The sequence below is a fragment of the Nothoprocta perdicaria genome, unplaced genomic scaffold (genome assembly GCF_003342845.1).
Source record: "Nothoprocta perdicaria isolate Ctin4 unplaced genomic scaffold, notPer1 scaffold_20, whole genome shotgun sequence".
Lineage (NCBI taxonomy): Eukaryota > Metazoa > Chordata > Aves > Tinamiformes > Tinamidae > Nothoprocta > Nothoprocta perdicaria.
This window is the reverse complement of record NW_020455205.1, coordinates 2339871-2363787: the sequence shown is the minus strand read 5'-3', so window position 1 is coordinate 2363787 and position 23917 is coordinate 2339871. Positions and strand designations below refer to the sequence as shown.

General features: G+C 39.0%; 1 protein-coding gene across 1 annotated transcript; it reads left to right on the top strand.

Annotated features, from left to right (window-relative positions):
• The first annotated feature begins 723 nt into the window (after nt 1-723).
• LOC112946171 (vitellogenin-2-like) lies at nt 724-22931 on the top strand. Its single transcript, XM_026037950.1, has 35 exons — nt 724-763; nt 875-895; nt 992-1143; nt 2671-2922; nt 3460-3621; nt 3709-3857; nt 4454-4604; nt 4724-4881; nt 4976-5141; nt 6004-6129; nt 6426-6644; nt 7395-7612; nt 7773-7870; nt 8447-8571; nt 8683-8784; nt 9242-9361; nt 9450-9639; nt 11185-11278; nt 11437-11622; nt 12046-12190; nt 12302-12524; nt 12609-12784; nt 13179-13811; nt 14291-14341; nt 15195-15284; nt 15868-16080; nt 16173-16315; nt 16879-17017; nt 17558-17693; nt 18125-18311; nt 18678-18772; nt 19572-19669; nt 20381-20540; nt 21760-21921; nt 22726-22931. Exons 1-35 carry the CDS (start codon nt 724-726, stop codon nt 22842-22844), a joined length of 5499 nt encoding a protein of 1832 aa, XP_025893735.1. The 3' UTR covers nt 22845-22931.
• The last annotated feature ends 986 nt before the right edge of the window (nt 22932-23917 follow it).

The following is a 23917-nucleotide window of genomic DNA, read 5'->3' as shown; positions in this document are numbered from 1 at the left end:
AAATCTTTGTTCATTTAAAAAATATTTCTGGTCAGTGTGACCTGAGCTGAGAGGACATGCTGGTCTTCTGATGAAAATAAATACATTATATCTACCTACATATCAATATGTCTATATAGATAGAGCTTCTCAGTATGGTGTTTAATGTGTTTTGGTGCACATATGGGAACAAAGAATAGTAAGTAATAGTTTGTACCTTGATCTCCTCTCTGCAGGGGTGACCATAGTTAAAGGAGGAGGCAGGAGAAAGAAAACTGGAAGCGCTGGATGCTGCTGACCCTATTTTGTTAATTGGGCCACTGTCAGTTGGGTAACAGTGAGGGTCAGGTGCCAGGTCAACATAACCTGGGCAAAATCAGCCTAATCTGTGGCAGAACCAAGTACCTGCAGCCAGCCATGACTTCATCTAGGAAATTAAGTAACATGTTTTTTATAAATTTATGGTAAACTGCCTAGTAAAAATGTTTTACTAGGAAAATTAGAAAATCTTTCTTAGATTAGAAAATCTTAAATCAGCAAAGATTTAAAATAATAAAGTCATTGGATGCCAAGGTTGGTCTTGATTTCCTTCATTCTATGCGAAGAGAATTTATGATTGCAAAAAGGGAAGTGTTTACATAAACTGATAAAAACTTGAGAATTCAGCAGAATAGGGCCACGTGTTCCTGAGTGTGCTTCCATAAAAGTGTCACCATACCTGGCAGGTCCTCATTCGCCTTCACTATGAGGGGAATCACATTAGCCCTCGTGTTCACGCTTGTGGGTAAGCTTGCTCTCTTCCCTTCTTCATTTGTATTTCCCGAAATTTCTTGAATATTGGTGAACAAATCTGGACCGAATGTTACTCATGCGTTTTTCCCATCTCTTTTTGCAGCTAGCCAGAAGTTTGACATCGGTAAGTAAAGATAGTTTTAAAATTTCTTCAGTGGCTTTCTTTTGGTGACTATTAGAATATACTGACAATTATGAAAATGGCTTTTTATTCTCACAGATCCTGGATTTAGTAGCAAAAGGACTTATGTTTACAGCTATGAAGGCTTGATATTGAATGGGCTTCAAGAAAGAAGCTTAGCCAGAGCTGGCTTGCGCTTGAGCTGCAAACTCGAGATCAGTGGGCTATCAGATAACACCTATCTCCTCAAGGTACAGTGTCTGCTTTCAAAGAAAACTCACCAAATAATCCTGAGTTATAATCTACGGTTAAACAGCGAATCTGTATTTTGAGAAAGCTCTGGAAAACAATTCCAAAGACTTAGAGCTCTGCAGATTTTAGAAAATCATTTGCAAGTGGAAGTTTAATTTGCCATTCAGCCTTTTATGGGTGTTTAGTGTGACAAACTGCTGGTAGTGTGTGAGTGTCAAATTACTCATCAGAAATGGAGAGGCCACAATCAGGAGTTGCTTTAGCAAATTCTGGTTTTCAATGCAGGAGACTCAAGCCTGCTCTGTTCTTAAGATTGGCTTTTATTCTCATCTTACATTTCCAATTCCTGTGTAAAGCTAAGACGTAGTTACATAAAAATGCAGACAATTAATAAGCATAGGTTATATTTACACATTTSAAACAAGCTATAATCATCAAAAATGAACATGTAACAAAGTTTCATATTTGAATAATACAGTAGAAGGCCTGTAAATAAGAAATTGTTGGTATGGGTAGCAATAGGACCTGACCCATCCTAAATAAATACATTTCAGACAAGTATTTTTATCTATATAATTTATTTACAAAGTAGACCTTTTTTTACTCTGAGTTCAATGACAGATCTCTCAGTAGKTTTAGTAAGACTGTAGATATTCCTTCATTAATGAAGGTAAGAATTCACTGTAGATCTTTCACTWATGAAGGCAAGAATTCTACGTTCGGAGATTTCACCCTGAAGATGTTGTAATGTGTGTAAGCCACTAGACTGCTCTCAGACACCAGTGGAAACTAGCAGTTAATTCACCAGAGTACAATTGTTTCTGATACCTATTGTCCCTCTGTGTGTTGTTTTTGTTGTTTTTTATATATATACATATATAAATATGTACGTATATGTATATATATAATTATATAATATATGCATATATATAAAAATTCATTATTTTTAGTAGATCGGTAGATCATTAAAGTAGATCAGTGGATCATTAAAGTAGATCAGTAGATCATTAAAAATAAGGTTAATTTAAGCAATTCACGACTGTGGGTGAAATTTGACAGCATTTTTAGGTTAAACAATTTGCCAGAATACGTTCTGGGAGGAGGAGGTTGAAAATGCAACATTTTAAGATATACTTTTTATAATTTAGAAAGATGTACCCTTTCTGAATGGTGACTTTCACCTAGGTCAGAGTAATGTCTATCTAAAGGCTGAAAGAAAAAATATTTTGATTTGAATCTGTTGAGATTTTAAAAACCTCACCACAAAATAATGTGTCAACTGTTTTGTAACATAACACTGCTGAGTCTAGAGGGTTTATCCCGATTTCAAAATAACATAAACAAGAGAGGAGAGAATGGACTGCTGTATGCATATCCAGGCCTACATTGCAAAGGAAGAGTATATAACYAACAATGACATTAATTTCTTTCAATCTGTTTGCATATTTAGTACTAAAGCACTACTACTAATATATACAATGTTATTCACATATAGAAATAAATGTATTTCTCACATTCCCTCTCAGGTCCGATCTCCACAAGTGGAAGAATACAATGGAATCTGGCCCAAGGATCCATTCTTTCGCTCTTCCAAAATCACCCAGCTGGTGTCTACATGTTTCACCCGGCCCTTCAAGTTTGAGTACACTAGCGGGCGAGTTGGAAATATTTATGCCCCCACAGACTGCCCTGTTACATGTATTAACATGGTGAAGGGAATGGTGAACCTGATGCAGATAACAATTAAGAAATCACAGAATGCGTACGAGTTGCAAGAGGTTTGTTTTTACTTTTCTAAAACTACTTCACTGAAAAAAAAGTATTATTTTGGGGTACTCTTTATTCAAGTTCATATTTATTTGCATCTACTTTCAAAACTCCATCATCCAACAGAAAGTCCATTTTCATTCACAGAAGAGGGAAGGTATATATAGATGTTGAAGTAACTGCTTCTGTTGGAATTTTTTTTAAGATGTCTCTATAATTGATTTACTTAAAATGCAATACTTCCAAGGAAAAAAAGGAAAACGAATCATTCAGTATTAGTTATTTGTTATATAACTTCCCAAGTACAATTGCTTCATCCATTTTAATCTGTTCACTGCTCGTATTAAATAATTGATTACCTTTTCATTYGAAATTCAGTTAGCTTTTGTCGTCATGTGTATTTTTCACTCAATTTGCATTAAGAATGAGTAATTGTAGCAGATCTCAGCATATAGCTATCAGAGCTCAGAATCCTTGCCATCACACTGTGCTGCCAGGATGTTCATTCAGTGAACCTGCACTGAAATTATCTCTGTGCTTCTGTGCAGGGTGGAATCGGAGGTGTTTGCCATACCAGGTATGTTATCCAGGAAGACAGGAAGAATGGCAGAATGTCTGTTACCAAAACCATCGACCATAGCAATTGCCAAGAGAGTGTGATGAAGAGCGTTGGAATGGCTTATCTCCGCCCTTGTCCTGAGGACATGTTGGTATGTAAGATCCCAGCGGATCTTCCTCGTGTCCAGCGGAGCCGTGGCATTCCCACTCATTCTGTGGATTTCTTTGTCCTTGTTTAGAAGGGAAGGCCTGTAAAAGGGACTTCAGCTTTCTCCTACAAACTGAAGCAGTCGGACAGCGGTACCCTCATAACAGAAGTGGCATCGCAGCAGGTCTATCAGATCTCGCCCTTCAGCGAACCCACTGGCGTTGCTGTCATGGAAGCAAGGTAGGCCGGGGATGAGACTATCAAAAATGAGAATAATTATAAATTCTGGATGTCTTTTTTTTTCATCTCCAACTGAAATGAAGTGAGAAATAAACTTGGTAGTGGCTGGGTAGAGCAACATGTGCTCATTACAGTGTTTCCCCAAGCTTAAGAACTGAGTGAACCATTTTTACTTGTAGCCCACTGAACTTTGCACTTTAATTGTGTGGAAGAAGGAAAAGTCTTTTGCTCCCTAACATTATCAGAATGCAATATTTCTAGCATTGCTGACCCCAAAAGCTTAATTTATGCTGTCAGGAGGAATATTGTGCACATAGAAATAAAATAATTGATTATACAGAATCAGTAGCTTTTCTTCAAAGGACAGCAGTTTAGCTCATCTTCAGAATAGATTTGACTGTAACTCAAATACTGTTTTATTCTYGTAATAAGATTCTACCTATTCCCAAAGTGTACAATTTTATTGTGGTAAGAAAAAGGAGTAAAGGCCAGAACCATTATCTTCACAGTGTTACTGAATCGATAAATAGCCAGGGCAGATGGAGAAAGATAAGTATTTTATTCCTCAATAACCCTTTCTCTCTGACTGCTGACAGACAACAGCTCATCTTGCTGGAAGTGAGAAGCGAACGAGCAAGTTCCCCAGATATTTCCATGCAGAGCCACGGGAGCCTTCGTTACCAGTTCCCAACAGTGCTGTCACAGATGCCACTTCAGCTGATCAAGACAAAAAACCCCGAGCAACGGGTACAGAATTCCTAAGTCTTCAAATTGCTTTGCTACTCAAAAATTTAATAAATAGTGTATAATCACAAGCACTGAATGATCTAATTATGGATTATCTCTCCTCTGATGTTTTGTGACAGATACTAGAAACACTGCAACACATAGTCCCAAATAACCAGCAAGATTTCCATGATGATGTCCCATACAAATTCTTAGAGCTCGTCCAGCTCTGCCGGCTTGTGAGCACTGATACTCTTGAGTCTTTCTGGAAACAGTTTTCAGATAAACCTCGTTACAGGTATTTGGTTGCATAGCCCTCAAAGAAACTTCTCATGTTTGAAGAAATGAGAACTAAAATTAAGATTTTTTTTTCTTTTTTAACCTGATTGCAGGCGATGGCTGCTGAGTGCCATTTCTGCAGCGGGCACAACAGAAGCACTCAAATTTGTCAAGAACAGAATTCGCAATGATGAGCTGAACAATATTCAGGCTTTTATGGCTGTTTCTTTTACTCTTCATTTAATGAATGTGGATGAAGACAGTCTTCCAGTAGCAGCAGTGAGTAATTCCATGTGAAACTTTCTTAACAGATAACAACAGAAGTGATAACAGATGATTTTTGATTCTAAATTATTTAGAATGTGGCTTCTCCTCTTGTATATACTAATTTTTATTTTAATGCTGYTCAGTCAATCTCTTTTGACATTTCTTGTGTGAGAGGAGAGCTCAGCCTTGTATCTTCATTTTGCTATATTGATATAAAAACTCCTATAGCATCTTCTGATAGTTACTCCCATTGTAGTTTGCTGGAACTTTGTCATAGCTTCTACACTCAAATCTTGATGCACTTCTGTATCTAACTTCTGAAACAAAGGGTGATGTCAGTCATGCCATCAAAGGGCTTTGTCACTTGAATAGCTCTTTCAATTGAAAAATATTTCTGTAAACTGGAATAAAGGATTGTAAGTAAAAGTGCTAAACATCAACTTTTTCACACTTATTGTGAACAGGATTTTTCCCGTTTCTAGCAAATCCTTCTCTTTTTAAATAGGAAAAAAAAAAAGTGTGAATGTATCACTAATATAAATGAATTACACATTGTCATAGGGRTATTCTGTTTGTAGATGGGCACTTGCCCATAATCTTTGTATTTTCAGCTTGAAGCTTAATTGAGGAAAAAGGCAACTGTGCTCTATAAATTAATTTAAATACGTTTTTTAGAATATTGTGACTAATAGGAAGTGAAGCTCCTAAATTAAGCTTGCACATAAAATGATCTATAATGCGATCTATTTTGCTTGGCTGTGAATGATGCTCAGTCTGAAATTGCTCTCCCTGCAGAAACCCTGATAATTTTCTAGAAACTATGCTAAGAATTGTATTAAATACCAATTTAAATGTTTTTCTCTTCTTTTGACAGGATTTACTGACCAGTTCTCGAATTCAGAGAAGTCCCATGCTTCAGCAGGTTGCCTGCTTGGGATACAGTTCTGTTGTAAATAGATACTGTTCTCAGAGCTCAACTTGTCCTAAAGAAGCTCTTCAGGTCAGTGGTCTCTTCTCAAATTGTTCTTGATAAGCAGGTGTAATAAATGTTAATAAGATGTAGTGTATAAATAGTAATTGGAGTTACAAATACATAATTTATAGGCCTCTTTCAGAGCAAAGGGAATGAATAATTTTGCTAGTGTAGATATTTGCTTTATCATTGAAGATACGTAAGTTAAAAATCTTGAGAGAAGCAGCTACTAAATAATTTTATCAAAACCTATGTGGGCAAAGAAAACACGTAGGACAATTTCTACACCAGGTAGAAGAGCCTGACCTGTGCTTTGTCTACAGCCCCTCCATGACCTCGCAGATGACGCCATCAGCAGGGGCCGTGAAGACAAGATGAAGTTGGCTCTGAAGTGCCTTGGTAACGTGGGAGAGCCTGCAAGCATAAAGCGCATCCTGAAGTTTCTTCCAATGTTTTCATCGTCTGCTTCTGATATCCCAATCCATATTCAGATTGATGCCATAATGGCCATGAGAAAAATAGCTTGGAAGGACCCCAAAACAGTAAGTAGCAAATGTCAGGGACTTCTTAATGCACTCGAGATGGAGAATATATATTACTATATAAGGCTAGTTAACTTAAAGATTCGATGTTTGTGGATTCAATATRTTTATTTGTAAGAACAGCACAATACAATCTTAGATTCCAACTAAAGCTTTCTGCTAAGCTGTAGTAATCGCTACTAGAAAGCTTTCAGAAGCATATCAGCACAGTTTTTTTAGTCACCTGACTAGCTATACAGGAGGGAAATCTAGCTATGTGAAAGTCAGATAAATAATTTAAACTGCTTATATAGTAAGAGGGGAGTCCCATTGTTTTCCCAGATAATATCTCAACATTGTTCTGCATCTATCTCTGTTAGACCCTTTCCTTAAGGTCTCAGAAGTCACCRCTGATCTCTTATTGATCACAGAGGGTGCCAGTGTGGGAAGGGCAGGCACAGCTTCTGCCTTTCAGATGATTTAGATACCGAAAGGTGTTCTGTGCAATAGCACCCACACAGATTGTCTTTAGTGAGGTGAAGGCCCATTTGCAAAAGTGACTAGATGTCTAAAACAACTGAGTTAGTGAAGCTACTTCAAGAATGAATCTCTTTTTAACCACAGATATTTTCTTGAAATTTATTCACTGATCTTTGAATGTCAGCTCCTATAATGCAAAAAGCTACTCTGATGCCTTTTTTTTTTTTTTTTTTCCCTGCAAACTGGAGGTCTAAATCATTGCTAATCCCAGGTACTCTTTCCTCTCCATAGGTGCAGGGCTATCTCATCCAGATACTTGCAGACCCGTCTCTTCCCCCTGAAGTACGAATGATGGCTTGTGCTGTTATCTTTGAGACAAGACCTGCCCTTCCTTTAATAACAACCATAGCTAATGTGGCAATGAAGGAGAGCAACTTGCAAGTGGCCAGTTTTGTATATTCCCATATGAAGGCTTTGTCCAAGAGCAGATTACCATATATGTACAACATGTAAGTAGAGACATGAGTGAACGGGTTATTTTCTGCAAATAATAATTCTGTTATATTCTTGTTAATAAGAACTCCATATGCTGACAAACTGAATTTAACTTGTATTCTGGTAGGGTGCATCTTATACCTGAATATTATTAACTATTCTTACTTTGTTTAGATCCTCAGCTTGCAATATTGCTCTTAAGCTGCTGGCCCCCAAATTGGACAGACTAAGCTATCGATACAGCAAGGTCATTCGTGTTGGTGGTTACTTTGGTGAGTAAAAGCACTTCAGTGACTGGGAAGTTTCATTTCAGAAATAGATTCTAGCGAAATAGCARGTCCTCTGGAAAAATACTGTAAGAGATGGTGAATCACAAACAACATTATATCTAGAAAGGTCATTTAGAACAACTGTCTAGTTGCAAAACAAGACTCTTTTTAATAAGATATTTACTAAGATTAATTTCTAGATTGTTAGAATGTTCAGTTTATTCAGGCTAGAATGTTCAGTTTGTTTATTTCTGAAAAAAATGATTTCCTTTTACAAATTACTTTAGAAGCTTACGCACATCTGCTACTCACAAAAAKCCCTTTGCAACAGTAATTTGTACTTAGCATACTTCAGGTTAGCTGAATGGTGCCCCGACTTTCTGCAAAGCTGTAGAAATTCTGCATTGAAGTAACAAGTTGAGTTAAGTGTGTATGTTCAAAAGMCCATGAATAGCCATTTATTACTTTGGGTCTGGACAGTTAAAGCATCAATAATGATGTAATGGCAAAGCTGCAGAAATAAACCTTGGATGATATGAGTGGCTTGAAGAAAACATCWTCTATATATTTCTACCCTAGATAACTATAAAGTTGGCGTTGCTGGAGATGTCTTTGTTATGAACAGCCCAGGAACAATGTTCCCATCAACAATAATTTCCAAGTTGATGGCAAACTACGCAGGTTCATTGGCAGATTTGTTGGAGGTAAATATTTTACTTAAAGCAGTAATAGTGCAAATTAAAATTGAATTTGACTACCAAGTGTCTTCTCCGTGAGTATGTTTCAGACTATTCTTTGTTATGATGTTTTTGTAGTTTGGCGTGCGAGTGGAAGGTCTCACAGATGCCATAATGAAACGAAATATCCCATTCGCTGAATATCCCACATACAAGAAGATAAAGGAGCTTGGAAAAACAGTAGGTGTTCTTAGTCATGTAATGTTTGGGTTATATGAAGGAGGCCTGTGGTATCAATTAAGTTGTGTCGGTAGACAAATTACCCACTGGGTAGTCAGCTTGAGTATCCCCATATGAAAGAAGGATAAATGTGGGGTTGTAGGAGACACTATTTGTGTAATATCTTCAGTAGCTTCTGCAATTTTAACTCTGAACCTGTTTCCTCATCACCTTATAAGTGACTGCAGAAGAAGCACGAGAGGAGACAGGGAAGGCACACGTTGCAGTGCAGGATGTTTTCAGGTCCGTCAGGGTTCCTCCTTCCTCCTATCCTTTTACCTAACTTAATCTGAAATAGTGACACTGTGTTATTAAAAAAACAGCAAAGAATCCCAAGTGGCAAAGCAAAATCACAGCTTGGTCAGTGCCAGTCTTCGTTGCCTCATTGAGGAACTTTGCTTCTTTATCTATTTCCTAGCTGCTGGGATGGAAAGAGCTGCCAACAGAAACCCCCTTGATGTCAGGCTACTTGAAAATACTTGGTCAAGAGCTGGCCTATGTCAACATCAACAAGGAAGTCCTGCAACAAGCTATGAAGGTACCAAGGAGAGTTCTTTTTCTTTGCAAGATTTGACACCATTATCTAACTTAAATTCCTAAACTCTTGGGTCTCTCTTTTACTGTAGATTATGGTAGAGCCTGCTGATAGGAACACAGTGCTGAAGAGAATCGCCAGCCAAATACGCAACGGCATTGCAGGACAGTGGACACAACCAGTATGGCTTGGAGAGCTTCGGTATAGTGTCCCTAGCTGCATTGGTCTGCCCTTGGAATATGGATCCTACACTGCTGCTCTGGCACGAGCTGCAGTGAATGGTGAGTTGGAAAGTACAAGATCTCTTGTACTAGCTCTCAGCAGCAGATCAGTAGGGCAAATTAAGAGGTTAGAGAAAGAAATGGCCAAAGAAAAGATTAGAAGAAGAGCTAATTTCTGTAGTTGCTTAAAATATAGAAAGGGAGGTAGTAAAGGTGTTTGAAGAAAAAATGAACAGAGCTGGAGTAGCAGATGTGCCATTCTGTATCATATTTGAATGTACTGAAGACAGATGACATGAGATGAACAGGAGGGAGGAGGTGGCTGTGAAGTGGATGAAGAGCTGGCTGGACAGCTGAACTTGAAGTAGCCACCATTTAAGACTAATTGGCTGATTTTTATGAGTGACATTACCCTGTTGTCAGCACAGTGACAGTGCAATGTCTTTGTTAATAATCTGAAATTTGGAAGAGAAGGCATGTCTAGCAAATCTGTGGATGACACCAATTTTGTGGAAGTAGTCACTGCGTTGTCAGGCGAAGTCAGGCTGCTGTTTCTTGAGACTCTGACAAGAGGGAGAATTGGCCTGACGAAAGCATGATACAATTCAGCAAAGGCACAGGCAAAGTCCTTAGGCTGGAATGGAGTAACTCACGCAGATGCATAGGCCAGGCATTGCCTGGACAGAAAGCAACATTGCAGAAAAGGTCTTTGGATTCTCCAGGTGGACAAGCGGCTTGTGAAGCAGCAGTGTACCCTTGTGGTGATCAACACTGACTGCATCCTGGGCTGCAACAGCGGGAGAATCCACTCAGTTGCCTTTCCCAGTTGTCATCCTTTTTAGTATTGCCACATGTTCTTTTTGTTGTCTGGTTTTCTGACTGTTTCACCGATCTTCTCATTTGCTGTATTTGTTCCTGCTTTCGCTCTGACAGTTTTGAATGTTCAGAGCCCATTAATATATKTAAGACCTTCTGACTCCAGCTTTTATTCTGCATATGCTTCCTTTGCTGACAAGTGCACTGGATGCAGCAGTTTTTAGGTTCATACCAGAATGCTTTTTACCAATATGCTCCAACTTTGCTTTTTGAGTCTATTGCATATCATTTGCTGGCACATTGTTTCTACAGAAGATCTCCATGCTTTTTTTTTTTTTTTTTTTTTTTTCTTTTTTTATAAACTATCTCTTATTACTTCTACAAAATAAGCTATTTAACCAGTGCCAGCAGCTTTTTCATAATTTTTCTTCCAAATCAAAATAAAATTATTGCCCATATTTCTATAATATAATAGTGAGGTTGTCCACCATTCACTTCTGTCTTCTACAGCCAAGTGTTTCTAAACTTCTTATGCTTATTACAAAAAAATTTCAATTTGGACACACTTTTCTTATCATACTTTTATTTTCTTTTTCAGTATATTACACAGAATATGTTTTCCATCCTCATATTCAGCACTTTTCATATTTGAAGAAGAACTTGTGTACCCAAAAGTATATTTCACTTTGCAGCCAGTAATATAGACTCTTTCTGGAAAGAGTGCTTTCCTTATGCTCAAGGCTTTGTTTTCACTTTTACTATTTGAAAATATTGTTTTGTCTTTTGCAGTTGTTGGGAAGATGACTCCCCCTTTAACTGGAGATTTTAGACCTTCCCAGTTGCTTGAATCCACCATACAGGTCCAGTCTGACATAACCCCAAGGTATGGCAGGTTTCTAAGACTTTAGATACTGATGGAGAGTCTTCAATGGAAAGAGTACTCCATGTTAAGAAATATTTGTTCTTATATATGCAGTATACACAAATACATATACATACAAAAGGCATTTTTTAAGATGTGACTGCTTTGGTCTTTTTCAGCTTATATGTGCATACAGTGGCAACAATGGGTGTCAATACAGAATACTTTCAACATGCTATTGAAATTCAAGGCAAGGTCCAGGCAAGAGCTCCAATGAAGTTTGATGCCAAGATAGACATGAAATCAAAAAATATTAAGATTGAAACAACTCCATGCCGTGAGGAAACTGAGCTAGTGACTGGAAGGTACAATAATGTTACTTCAGAATACTTCCTGGTTTTCTGCTTCTGAAGTCTTGTGAAATTCACTCTTCATTGATRTCTTCCAGAGGTTTCTAGATGTGCATTATAATTTTTCATGTATATAGCATAATTTTTAGTTTAATTTAGCTTAATTTTTGTTTTATGATTGTTTTAAGCAAACGCCTCTCATGTACTGGGATTTTCTTTAAATTTACCTAGACCTTGAGAACTTTCTGTGGTATAATGAACTAATGTCCCTTATGACCTCTTCTTTGTCTTTTGTGAAGATTTACAAATATAGTTACCTATACAGTTCCAGTATTCAGGCAGCATCACTTTATGATGTGACAGTCCGCTGACATGACTCCTTTAATGCAAAGATGTAGGGTTGATAACATCCAGCATTTTTTGTGCCTATCTCCACAGCCATAAGGCTTTTGCTGTATCAAGAAATATAGGAGAACTAGGTGTAGAAAAGAGGACTTCAATTCTCCCAGCAGACGCTTCATCAAATATTGTGGAAGAACCTTTCAAGCCATCAGAGAAGACTTCCAGGGAAGCCGTCCCAATGGTAACTTTTGTTTGCTTGTAGAATAATATTCACCTGCTCCATGCTGCAGACATCTGCAGCTTCACCTATGTTATGCTCCCAATGTTATTCACATGCTTATCTCCAATGCAGCAAGGGACTGACAGCRTGCCAAGGAAACACTCCTATAGCTCTCAAGAGGATCTTTACCATGGCACAGGAAGAAAAACACATAAGCGAGACAGCTGCATCAAAGTTCATCATCTTGGTTGTCAGCTCTGCTTTTATGGAAGGTCACGAGATGCTAGCTTTATAAAAAATACCTATTTGCACAAATTAATTGGAGAAAACGAAGCTAAAATAGTTCTGATGCCAGGTACAATATTGCTATATTTCTGCTTATGTTTGTCAATGTGGTTTGAAACAGCATAACCTTCTAATGTGTGTAACTGGTGTGTAGTTCAAACAGATGCTGATCTTGACAAAATAGAGCTGGAGATTCAGGCAGGATCCAGAGCAGCTTCCAAAATAATTGATGTGGTAAACTCGGGGTCTGAGGAAGAAGATGCATCATCTCCATATGAGGACATTCAAGCTAGACTAAAGAAGATTCTAGGCATTGAAAAAGTGTTCAAGGTAAGAGACTGGACTGGGGGATATATTCCAACAAATGAAGTAAAGCTCTAAAAGAGGAGACCTGACAGCAAAGCTGGGCTGCCAGTGAAAGGCCTCTGCAGAACAGTGCCTCTCCCTGCCGGTGAAAGGCACGTCCACCAGTGCCATCCCTGCAGGGGACCTATGGGATGTGTCTAGTGGARGCTGCTCCTCCATCTGGGATGGCTTTTGGCTGACAGGAGTGGCACTTGACGAGGTCTGGTGCAGCCTCTGCAGCGAGTGGGCCAAGGAAGTTGAGTTTCCTTGCTGGGCTGCACTGAGTAGCTCGTCTGATACCCAGAGGTAATGACATGCTTTGTAAATGTAGAACCAGATGTATCCTCTCTTTTGCTCTTTTCTTTTAACTGTTTTGCAGGTTGCAAATAAAACACGACACCAGAAGAGGTCTTCTAAGAAAGAAAACGCTATGTTAACAGATCTCAGGATAGACCCTAGTGCAAAAACTCCCTCTGACTCATCCTCTGCCTCCTCTGCTGTCTCCTCTTCTTCCTCATCATCATCTTCCTCTCCTGATCATAAAAAGCGTATGGATGGAAATGCAAATGATGAAATAAAGCAAACTAGAAGCAAAGATACAAGCAGCGAGAGCAGCAGTGGCAGCAAGAGCAGCAGTGGCAGCAAGAGCAGCAGTGGCAGTCGCAGCAGTGGCAGCAGCGGCACCAGCAGCAGCAGCAGCAGCAGTAGTAGGAGCAGTAGCAGCAGTAGCAGCAGCAGCAGCAGCAGCAGCAAAAGCAGCAGTCGTAGCAGCAGCAGCAGAAGCAGCAGCAGCCAAAGTAGTAGCAGTGGTAGCAGTAGCAGGAGCAGTGGCCATGGCCACCATAGCCACGGGCATCACTCAGGACATCTGAATAGCAGCAGTAGCAGCAGCAGCAGCAGCAGCAGGTCAGCGAGTCACCACAGCCACGGGCATCACTCAGGACATGTGAAAGACGACAGCAGCAGCAGCAGCAGCAGCAGCAGCAGCAGCAGCATGAATTCCAAAACATGGGTAACTCATGTTTGTCAGTGAATGGATTGCTATTGCTAATGTTTGTGAATTTCATTCCTGATGGCAGCTGGCTTTGCACAGTAAATAAGGAAATTATAAATTGACACAGTAAATTGTAGCAATATCAAATTGCAAAATTATTCTGCAAATGCACCTGCAATCACTTGGCTTGGATGTCTGCTTTAAAACGTTTCAAAAGTTTCCCCAACTTTGATGGAACTTTTGTTATGTACATGCAACCATTTTCTGCTCATTTAATAGATTCTCTCAATAGATGTTGCATGTTTCTTAGTTTGGGGATAAGAACATTAATCTTTCTATAGAAAATATTTCAAGGCTTGCACTGTGTGTGACTGACCATACAAAGCTGTATATGAATTATAATTATGAAATCTCTACTTAATTCTCAGTTCTCAGATTTCAGTTCAATTGTGGCATTTCCTCTGAGGTGTTTATTCTTGTTTTGATTATTTCCAAAGGATGATCATGAGATTTATCGGCATCGTTTTAGATCAGCACACAGGCAAGAGGTGAGTTTTCTTTCATTAGTCAATGAAGTTTGAAATCTACCATAAATTAAATGAAAAACCTTAAAAACTCATTACTGTCTTTGAAGAAAATTACAATTATGATGATATTTAGAACACCAAATTGCTATGGAAGTTCTTCTGAGATGCCTAAAGACAGAGACCACTGTGCTCCTCTGTGTTGTGCTCATGATGCCATTTGTGACTCTGCAAAGTAGATACAAAGCTCTACCAAAGCAGCACAAGGAATTTGGGTTGAACACTTTGAAGGAAAAAAGGTTCTACCACTTGAGCTTGAGTTCTTTGGCATCTTCACACTGGAAACACTGTTGATAAACGCTGGAATAGCTGTATCGTCAAATATGGGAGGACACCTTATTTTATGTTACTTCCTTTGAGCAGAGGATTCGTACTTGGTCTCACCCAGTCAAGAGCAGTGATCAGTAGTTGTGATCAGTGCTTTGTAAGACACTCAGCCCTTCAGGTGATCAGACCCTTGCAGAAATAAAATAAATGGGATCTGGTCTTTTATAYTGAACCAGGAGACTGGTTCTATTTGTCTTTCCCTGCTCCAGGGTTTTTGCAAAGAGAGAATTCTTATCTAAGCTTGTTCCTTAACTGTCTGTTCAGAGGAGTCAGATAGGTATGAGTAAATTAGGTTTTATAGATCTGCACTGCATGTAATAAGCAGGACAAAGAATATTGTATTGCAAATCATAGAGCAGCTTAGTGCTGAAATGTGTATTTATCAACCATAAGTGCCATGATAGAAATATTCTGCAGTGCTGTCTAGGACAATTCTTTCAGGAAAGCTTTTATGTTACTGTCTGAAACATGATGTGTTTTCTTCTTGCAGTTCCCAAAAGAGAAAGGACCAGGTGACCGAGTTAGCAGCACCTACTCGTCCACGAGATCCAGTTATGGCACATCCCGAGCTGCTTCCCGGGTTAGTTGCATGATTGTTAGGAGTTTCCAAGAGTTTGGGAGAGTGGCAGGGTGGCTGTACATATGCCATATGCCACAAAACTAAAACTCGGAGCTAGAGTGCAAAATGTCAGGCAACAGGCTAAGATASAGACCAAACACCACAGTTTGGGCATGATATTGCTGAGAGAGTGAGTGATGTGTATAACTGACAGCTTAGGATGTAAGTTAAATATAACTCATTTCTTTCATATATATCAGGCAGATATATTAATAACAATGATATAACCTAAATCCTTTTACCCTTCCTATTGTTACAAATATTTCCATGGTATCAGCTGTAGCTGAGTAAATGCCACAAATTTTTGCTTGTATCAAACGTAGTGATAGACACACAAAAGCCATCTGGGGATGCACAAACACATGCACATGAGATGTGCCTGTGAGTTTGTGGGTGTGTATATTTGTGGTACATATACTGATATATATTTTTGCAGTTAAGTTGCTTATTTTTCACTTATCCATCCAGATTTTGAATGTAAAATGTTCCACAGTAATTCCTTTATAATGATATTCTTAACATACTTCCCTTTCCCTGCTCATAGCCCGAGTTTTTGGGAGACGTTAAAACACCAGTATTGGCAGTTTTTCTTCACGGCGTTCGGAGCAGTAAGAAGACAGGTGGCCTCCAGCTTGTGGTGTACGCTGATATYTACTCCATCAAGCCCAGGGTGCAGTTATTTGTGTCAAACATCACAGATTCAAGCAAGTGGAAACTCTGTGCTGATGCTTCAGTCCTCAATGCTCACAAGGCAGCGGTAAGGCTCAGGAATAGCTATATTTAGCTATATGCATTGCAGGAAGATCATGTTCCACATGTTTAAATTGGACCACTTGCTCTCCCTTTTAGGCTTATCTGAAATGGGGCCGGAATTGCCAGGACTACAAAGTTTCCACTGAGCTGGTAACTGGGCGGTTTGCTGCTCACCCTGCTGTGCAGGTGAAACTGGAGTGGCCAAAAGTTCCATCAAGTGTCAGATCAGTAGYGGAATGGTGAGACTTTACTGCTCAGTTTTACTCATTTTACATAATGGTCAACTGGGAAAATCTCCATCCACACATGATATTCTAGTGGTTAAAGCACCAGATTTTTTTTTTTTTTTTAATTCTTACTCTGTTTAAGGTACAATACTGTCTTTGGACATAAAAGCTGAGCAGGGGATCATAACCATCCTATAGTAATGTACAGAAATGCTTTAAAGTGGTCTTAACTACTGAAAACCAAGGAACAGATTTTTCCGGATTGGATGCAATCCTGTACCACATGCTCTAGGTGACCCTGTGAGTGCAGGAGGTTGGACTAGATGATCCCTAAAGGTACCTTCCAACCTTAAGGATTCTATGATTCCTTTCACTTATCAGGAACACCTGAACTTGATCAGAAACACCTGAACACTTGATCAGGAAAGGAGAGTGGACATGGTACCCTAACTTTTTACTTGGTAACAGTGGTCCTGAAGAAACTGTTCTATTTAAGCATAGGTGTGAGACAGCCTGTTTTGGATGTATGCTTGCTTCTCTGTCTCACCAGATTCTTCTGTTGTGAATGTTTAAAGGTTTTACAAGTTTGTCCCTGGGGCTGCATTTATGATGGGATTCTCAGAAAGACTGGACAAGAACCCTTCTCGGCAAGCCAGGATGATCGTGGCTCTCACTTCTTCAAGGACGTGTGATGTTGTTGTCAAGCTTCCTGATGTAAATATTTCATATTATTGTTGTTTCTCTATTTCCTCTTACCATAAAAATATATGTATTTGTTTTTTAATTACACTGGATCAATTCTAAGGAAAAAAAAATTAACTAAAAATCAGATACCATCTGATCATCATCTGAGCTGATCAAAAATCATACTTGTTTTCCACCTTTTGGTATTCCAGTCAAGAATATTCATATAGTGATCTCCTTCAAGGGAGAAGAGTTCCATGGATACTCATAATGACATGCCTTTTTCCTKTAGTTGCTTCATAAGTGTTCACTTAACCAACTTTTAAAGGAAATAATTCATTCTCTTCCAAATAATATCTCGATGATGATCCACATCATGAGAATATGCTGTGTGCACGAGCAAAAAGCTCATGACGGGCAGATGGATTTGGTTCTGAATGACATAAATTCTTTGTCAAGCAAACAATTGATTAAAATCAGTTTCCAAATAGGAGAAAAGATTGATCTGAACTGTTTACTCAGAATGCCTGGCAAATGTGTATTTTGAACATGCTTTGAATGCTTTTTCAGATGATCCTCTATGAAAAAGCCATGAGACTTCCTCTGTCACTCCCTGTTGGTCCCAGGATATCGGCTTCCGAGCTGCAGCCTCCCATCTGGAATGTCTTTGCTGAAGGCCCCTCTGCAGTACTCGAGAATTTGAAAGGTCAGGATTTAATCTGATTCAAAAGCTTGACATYCTTAGTCTCTTGAATTATTTGAGTATCTTCTGAATTTATGTGGGATTATTTGTGTCCAGTTAACAAATAATTGTTCTGTAGTAATGCTCAGATGGTTCAAATAAGAGAGAATATTGAGCAAGTAGTGCAGAAATCATTAGTATTTCAGAGAAAACAAATCTCGGTTGGAAACGCATCAACTTCCTGGCARTCATTTTGATTAGATAGAGTAGTATGTTCTTCATGCCTTTCTTAGAAATCAGGGATGCCTGGTAGCCRACACTCTCTGTAATCCTATACAAAAATATCACATAGTGATAAAAATATAGCACTAAAACTATGTAGCATTAAAAAAAAATGCCATTTATGAATTTATTTYATGGAGAGGCAAATATTAATTGACATTCTACTTAACCAGCTCGCTGCTCCGTTTCCCACAACAAGATCACAACCTTTAATGAGGTTCAGTTTAACTACACCATGCCTACAAGCTGCTACCACATCTTGGCCCAGGACTGCAGCTCAGACCTCAAGTTCTTGGTGATGATGAAGAATGTGGATGAAGCTATGAACCTCAAAGCAATCAACATCAAGCTTGGCAGGCAGTAAGTAGCTTCATAGTCAGATGCTGGGAGTAGGAGGGACTGCACCATCCCAATTTGACTTGAGAGATTCTTTGTAAAGTAAACGTTTGATTAAAATCAAATTTTGAGCAGAATTTAGATTTAAACTTTACTAACATGGTTCAACAACCCAAGGAATTTTAAAGATTTCACTTACTTGCTTTCCATATATACTGCAAATGGTGTGTACGATCGTATCCTACCTCTTAGCTGACAGGAATAGCCCCGACACATTTTAAGTACCTGAAACAAGCTTATGCTACAGCCAGTGATACTTAGTGAGTGGGACAGTCATTGGGTGAGCGTGATACAGCCCGGGTACAAACCAGACCTCTTCTCCTTCAACAGTGAAATCGATATGTATCCTGCCGACGGGCTTGTGAAACTAGCTGTAGATGGGGTCGAGAGCCCCACCACGAATGTTTCCTACGCATCTTCTCCTGGTAAGTGATGCAGCATCTACTTTGATTCCTCAAGGAGAGTTCAACAGTTTATATTCAACAAGTTTTTCTACATTTAGTTGTAAGGTTAATATGTAAGAAAATATATTTTTGTTATTTTCATGTGAGCATTTAAGATGAGTGATCAGAGAGTAAAGCTCTGGTAATGGCCAAACTAGGCAAGGTATAACTAGCATGGAGATCTCTCATTTTCATAGATTTCTGAAGTTCCCATTGGGCTTCCTAAGATAAGTTCCAAGTAGAATTTTTCAAAATTCATCCTATATATCACTATTTTTCCCGGTCAAAAGTTGATTTGTAGGTCAAAATTTGGTTAGCATTCTGAAATCTGATAGGAATAACTAGGGAGAACTGGATGTACACAGGCAAAATCAGCCTGCTTTGTTCTYTCAAAGCAGATGTTTTTTTCCTGTAAATGAGGACAGTCAGACTGTTTCATTCTTTGCTACCCAGTGAATACACAGTGCAAGTGTTTTCTGGTTTTATAGTAGTAGTCTACAAATCAGGCTAAATCTTACTCAAGTTGTTTGAGCATCTGTCAGTGCTGAGCTTTGTCCTATTTGTCATGTAGTTGGTTAGTCTTAACTGTGCTAGAAATGATTGCAGTGACAATCATGCTGTACTTTGTATTTTCTTATTACAATATAATGTAGTCAGGGCCTTGTAGTTCTGCAAAACTGTTACAGAGATGTTATAAAGATACCAGATGTTATAAAGATACCAAATTTTTTTTTTCTCTTTTTTTCTTATTCTTTTTTACCATCTTTTGTTTCCATTCTAGGTGCTTCTCTGGAGATCCACAGTGAAAAAGAAGGACTTGTACTTGTTGCCCCAGCCTATGGCATTGATAAATTGTACTTTGATGGACGCGCATTCCAGGTATAGTTCCTCCTGCACAAAAGCTTGCATCTTGAAAATTTCCAGAAGAGTCACTTGAATCTGCACAGATATGTGGCACAGTCAAGTCTGGCCTGGACCCAGAAAACAAAAAGGACAAAGAAACTACAGCYAGGATTGCAGTGTCCTTTCTGCTTCTGAACAGAAGATGTCAGAATCTGTCACAGTAATAATATCTCAGCCCTACAATACAGGTGTTTAGGAAATGGGCATGTGAGCTCAAAGAGACTGAATCAGGAGAACGTTTACAAGCAACCCCAGGCTGCTCAGGTCTTGTCCCCACTTCTTGCTGCATAATTCTTAACACCAGCAAAGATGCAGCCTCTCTTTTCAGATGAGCAAATGTTTTAAAAGCTGTACTAGAAATGATGTGCAATAGAAATACAAGAAATTAGGAAATGGCACTATATGATGAATCTCCAYCACCTAGTGTGAAAACATCAGCCAGACCAAAGCTTTAGCATCAATAAATTCACAGTAGCTTTTAAAGGCCCTAACAAGTTGAACACTGCAGTACCATGGGAGTTTGGCATCTGACTCTGAGACCTTTTTGAATTCTTAGTGAAGAAAGTAAGCAAAATTAAATGTCTGTGCATTGATTGGTATGTTATATTGGAAGACTACATAGGAAAAAAAGTGCTTCATAGGTCTTTTTGTTTTTAACTTGAATTGACTTTGATTTTTTACTCAAAGATACAAGTGGCTTTATGGATGGCAGGAAAAACATGCGGCATATGTGGAAAATATGATGCAGAATGTGAACAGGAATATCGGATGCCGAATGGATATCTAGCTAAAGATGCAGTGAGCTTTGCTCATTCTTGGATTTTGGAGGAAAAGCCTTGCGCAGGAGGTATATAAGCTCTAATAAATTTAATATGCTATTACTACATTTATTTAAAAGAAAGAATCTGTTTAGAAAATGTAAAAGCTATAAAAGTTTTGAAAAAATGTAATATTTGGTCTATCAAAACTCAGAGGATGATAAGCAATTAGTATTGTGACTGCTATTGTTACCATGCTTATTACTCAATTTTTGCATTGGTGCAACTTGCTGAGCAAAGCATTCAAGTACATGAGGAGTCCCAGGTTATTAGCGAAAATACATAGTCAGAGTAAAAATGATATATTTTAATTGTTTCAGTAAAATGGGATCTTGCAATGTACTCGGTTCTGTCTGCTGCGGTTATGATGCAACAGCGTATACCATACTGGAATATGCTCCCTCCTGGAGGAAGGAGAACTAGGACATTGCCTTTATAAAAACAAAACAACAACAAAAAGTCTTTTCCTGCCAAGAAGGACATATCATTACCTGGAGAGAACTTTCATGTGTTTAGCTGTCCATTGGCCTTAATTCATTTAGGTGCCATTGTAAAGAATACTTGGCATCAAACTTGCTTTAAATGGCTATGGAGTACATGTGCACAAGAGAGTTCACAGGACTGGCAGTGAACATACATTGTATTTCCATTAAACACACAGTGTTAGGGATTGAAGTTTATAGTCAGGGACGAACTGGGATTCATTTAGCTTCTCACAGACCTGTAGCTGCTAGTCCTGGCATCCAAAATGAGACCGATTACTGCTGGCTGCCAGCAATGACTTCTGGCTGTGCAGATCTCTGCAGCAATTTTGAGTGAGAATGATAGTGGCATTAGTGTAATTCCTCAGTGATTATTTTTATCTGTTCAGAACTTCCCACACATGCATACCACTACTAAATATTCAAAGCTACTAAATGTGATTTTGCAGCTATTGAGTGAGGCAGTTTACTTTGCAAAATGTTTATTAGAAAGCATAGCAAACTATTCCTACATATTCATCTATATATATCTACATCTAATCCAGTTGCATTTGTAATGAACTCCCTTTAACTTTGTATGTAATTAGCTTTTTTGAAAAGCTGCTGTCAGTCGGTGATATTATTTTACTTATGACCACAGTATAGGTTTTTAGTAGAGACAAATTGTTTCCAACAATGAAAACATAATTGGCAGAGAGAGTAGTCTGAGGAGAGGTAAAGATTTTGTACAAAAGAATCTAAAATATCTCCAATGGTTCCATTACAGACTGTAAACTGCAACGTTCATTTGTGAAGCTCGAGAAGACAGTTCAGCTTGCAGGTGTAGAGTCAAAATGCTTTTCTACGGAGCCCGTGCTACGCTGTGTAAAAGGATGTTCAGTCACCAAGACTACTCCAGTAACTGTTGGTTTCCACTGTCTCCCAGCTGGTAAGTCAGAAAGACAGAAATCTTCTTGTACAGGAGCTGACAAAAGACTAAACAGCTCATGCCTTGACTCAGTTATTGCACTTGAAATTTTTGAGTAAATTGACATAGCCACATGTAAACATGGACTTACTGTTGTATTGACTGAACAGCTTTCTATCTTCTATCTAATGCAGAAATCTTTCTCAAGTGGAAGACAGATGTTTTCTTCTGTTATAATTTTACTACACTTTCCGTGATAGTGGCATTTAAAAACTAAACTGCATCTTCATGGTGCTTTGAGTCAGCAGGGTAGGGGCAGAATAACAACTTTGTAATTACTTGTATTTAAATGTAATTAGTATGTGGTGGTTCACCCACATTCAGTCATGTGCAGGACCCAAAATGGGGAGTTCCATTGCATGTATTTTTCTATCTCAGTGCCTTTGGGCCTGAGCCTATTTCATTGAGCTGATTTAATTAATAGAAGGGCAGGTGTGGACAGGATTCCTGCCCACTAGTAGGCAGTCTTTTTTATAGATAGATGTAGATTACAGTCTAAGTAAATCTATAATCCAACTATAATTAAAGCTACAATATCATTTTCAAGGTGTGTTATTAATAAAATTCTACATGGAAGTAGTAGCTTTCAATGTAGAACTGACTCTTTAATTAACAGGGTTTCCTGGAGCATCCCTGCTTGATTTAGTCAGATATACATATGTATGGGGATGAGAAGCCAAACCTGGTGTAATTAATAAGTAGCGTGTGATAAATGCTGTGACTTGCAAAACTACTGTTCGCCTGTTGCTTTTTGTTCACCTTCAGATTCAACTACCACCATGACTGAAAAACAGATGAAGTTTGACCAGAAGTCAGAAGATATGCAGGACACTGTTGATGCACACATAGCTTGTTCTTGTGAGAAGGAAGACTGCAGAAGCTGAAGCTGTTCCTTGTAGCCCAGAAGAAAACACAGAAACATTTTACTCTTTTTATTGTGTGATACAAGAAGACTCATCTTCAGCAATGACAGAGATACTAAATTAGGTGCCTAAAGTCYTGTTAAATCTTCCTACGTAATTTAAAATATTAAACCTTATTATTGTAGAAACCATACTGCCCATAAGTATCTGATTTCATAATAAATCCATGCATGGAAAAAAATAATGAAGCTTCCTTATTTTGGTAGTTAGAGAAACAAGCAGGCCTTCTCCTCGCCTCATATTGTGTAGACTTCTCAAGACTGTGGCAGGCTGCCATGAAGACGTGTCCCAGGCTGATGAGTGCCTGTGTTGGGCTGCCCTGGGATGTGGGTTATGCAGTGTGGGAGAAGCTGCAGTGACAGGGGCTGCCACGTGTTTCCCCCAGTGCTTTTTTCACCCTTGTACTGGATTCCTGTGGAGTAGGAGTGCGGACTGGCYGCTCCAGTGTGATGCAGCATGTTCTGGAGCAGCAGAGCAGTCACTACATGCCAGGCCAGTGCTGTCATAGGGAGCATTCAGGTCAAGGGTGTAAATCYGAATCTCATACTTGCAACATGCCACTGGACAGGACTGCTGTAATGCAATCAAGATCATATCATATTTCTGATATGCCATATACCAAGCTCTCTCAGAAGCACAGAAGTGCAAATCAGATGTGCTCCAATCCAACCCAAGAGTGGGTTTACCTAACTGGAAGACCTGTCAGAACAAGAGTCCAAAGCAGAGCCAAAGACCATTGCTATTTCAGCAATATTCAAGCCTCCATGCCCACAATGGTCCTCTCCACAGCATCCATAGGCWGGTGGGCAATGCCTCCTGCCACCTGGCTGGGGTCTGCATGGGCATGATGGGGACATGATAACCTGCCTTGGCTGCTGGTTTCCTGGTGCGGGTTATTCCACCTGCTCTGGAGGACACTTTCTGCCTGCCCCTAARGCTGTGCTTGCAGGCTGTGTATGCACCACAAATGGGTTGCTTTTTGAGAGAACTGYCTTAGGAGACCACAGGCATAACTACTGGTGTCAGTGTGATTG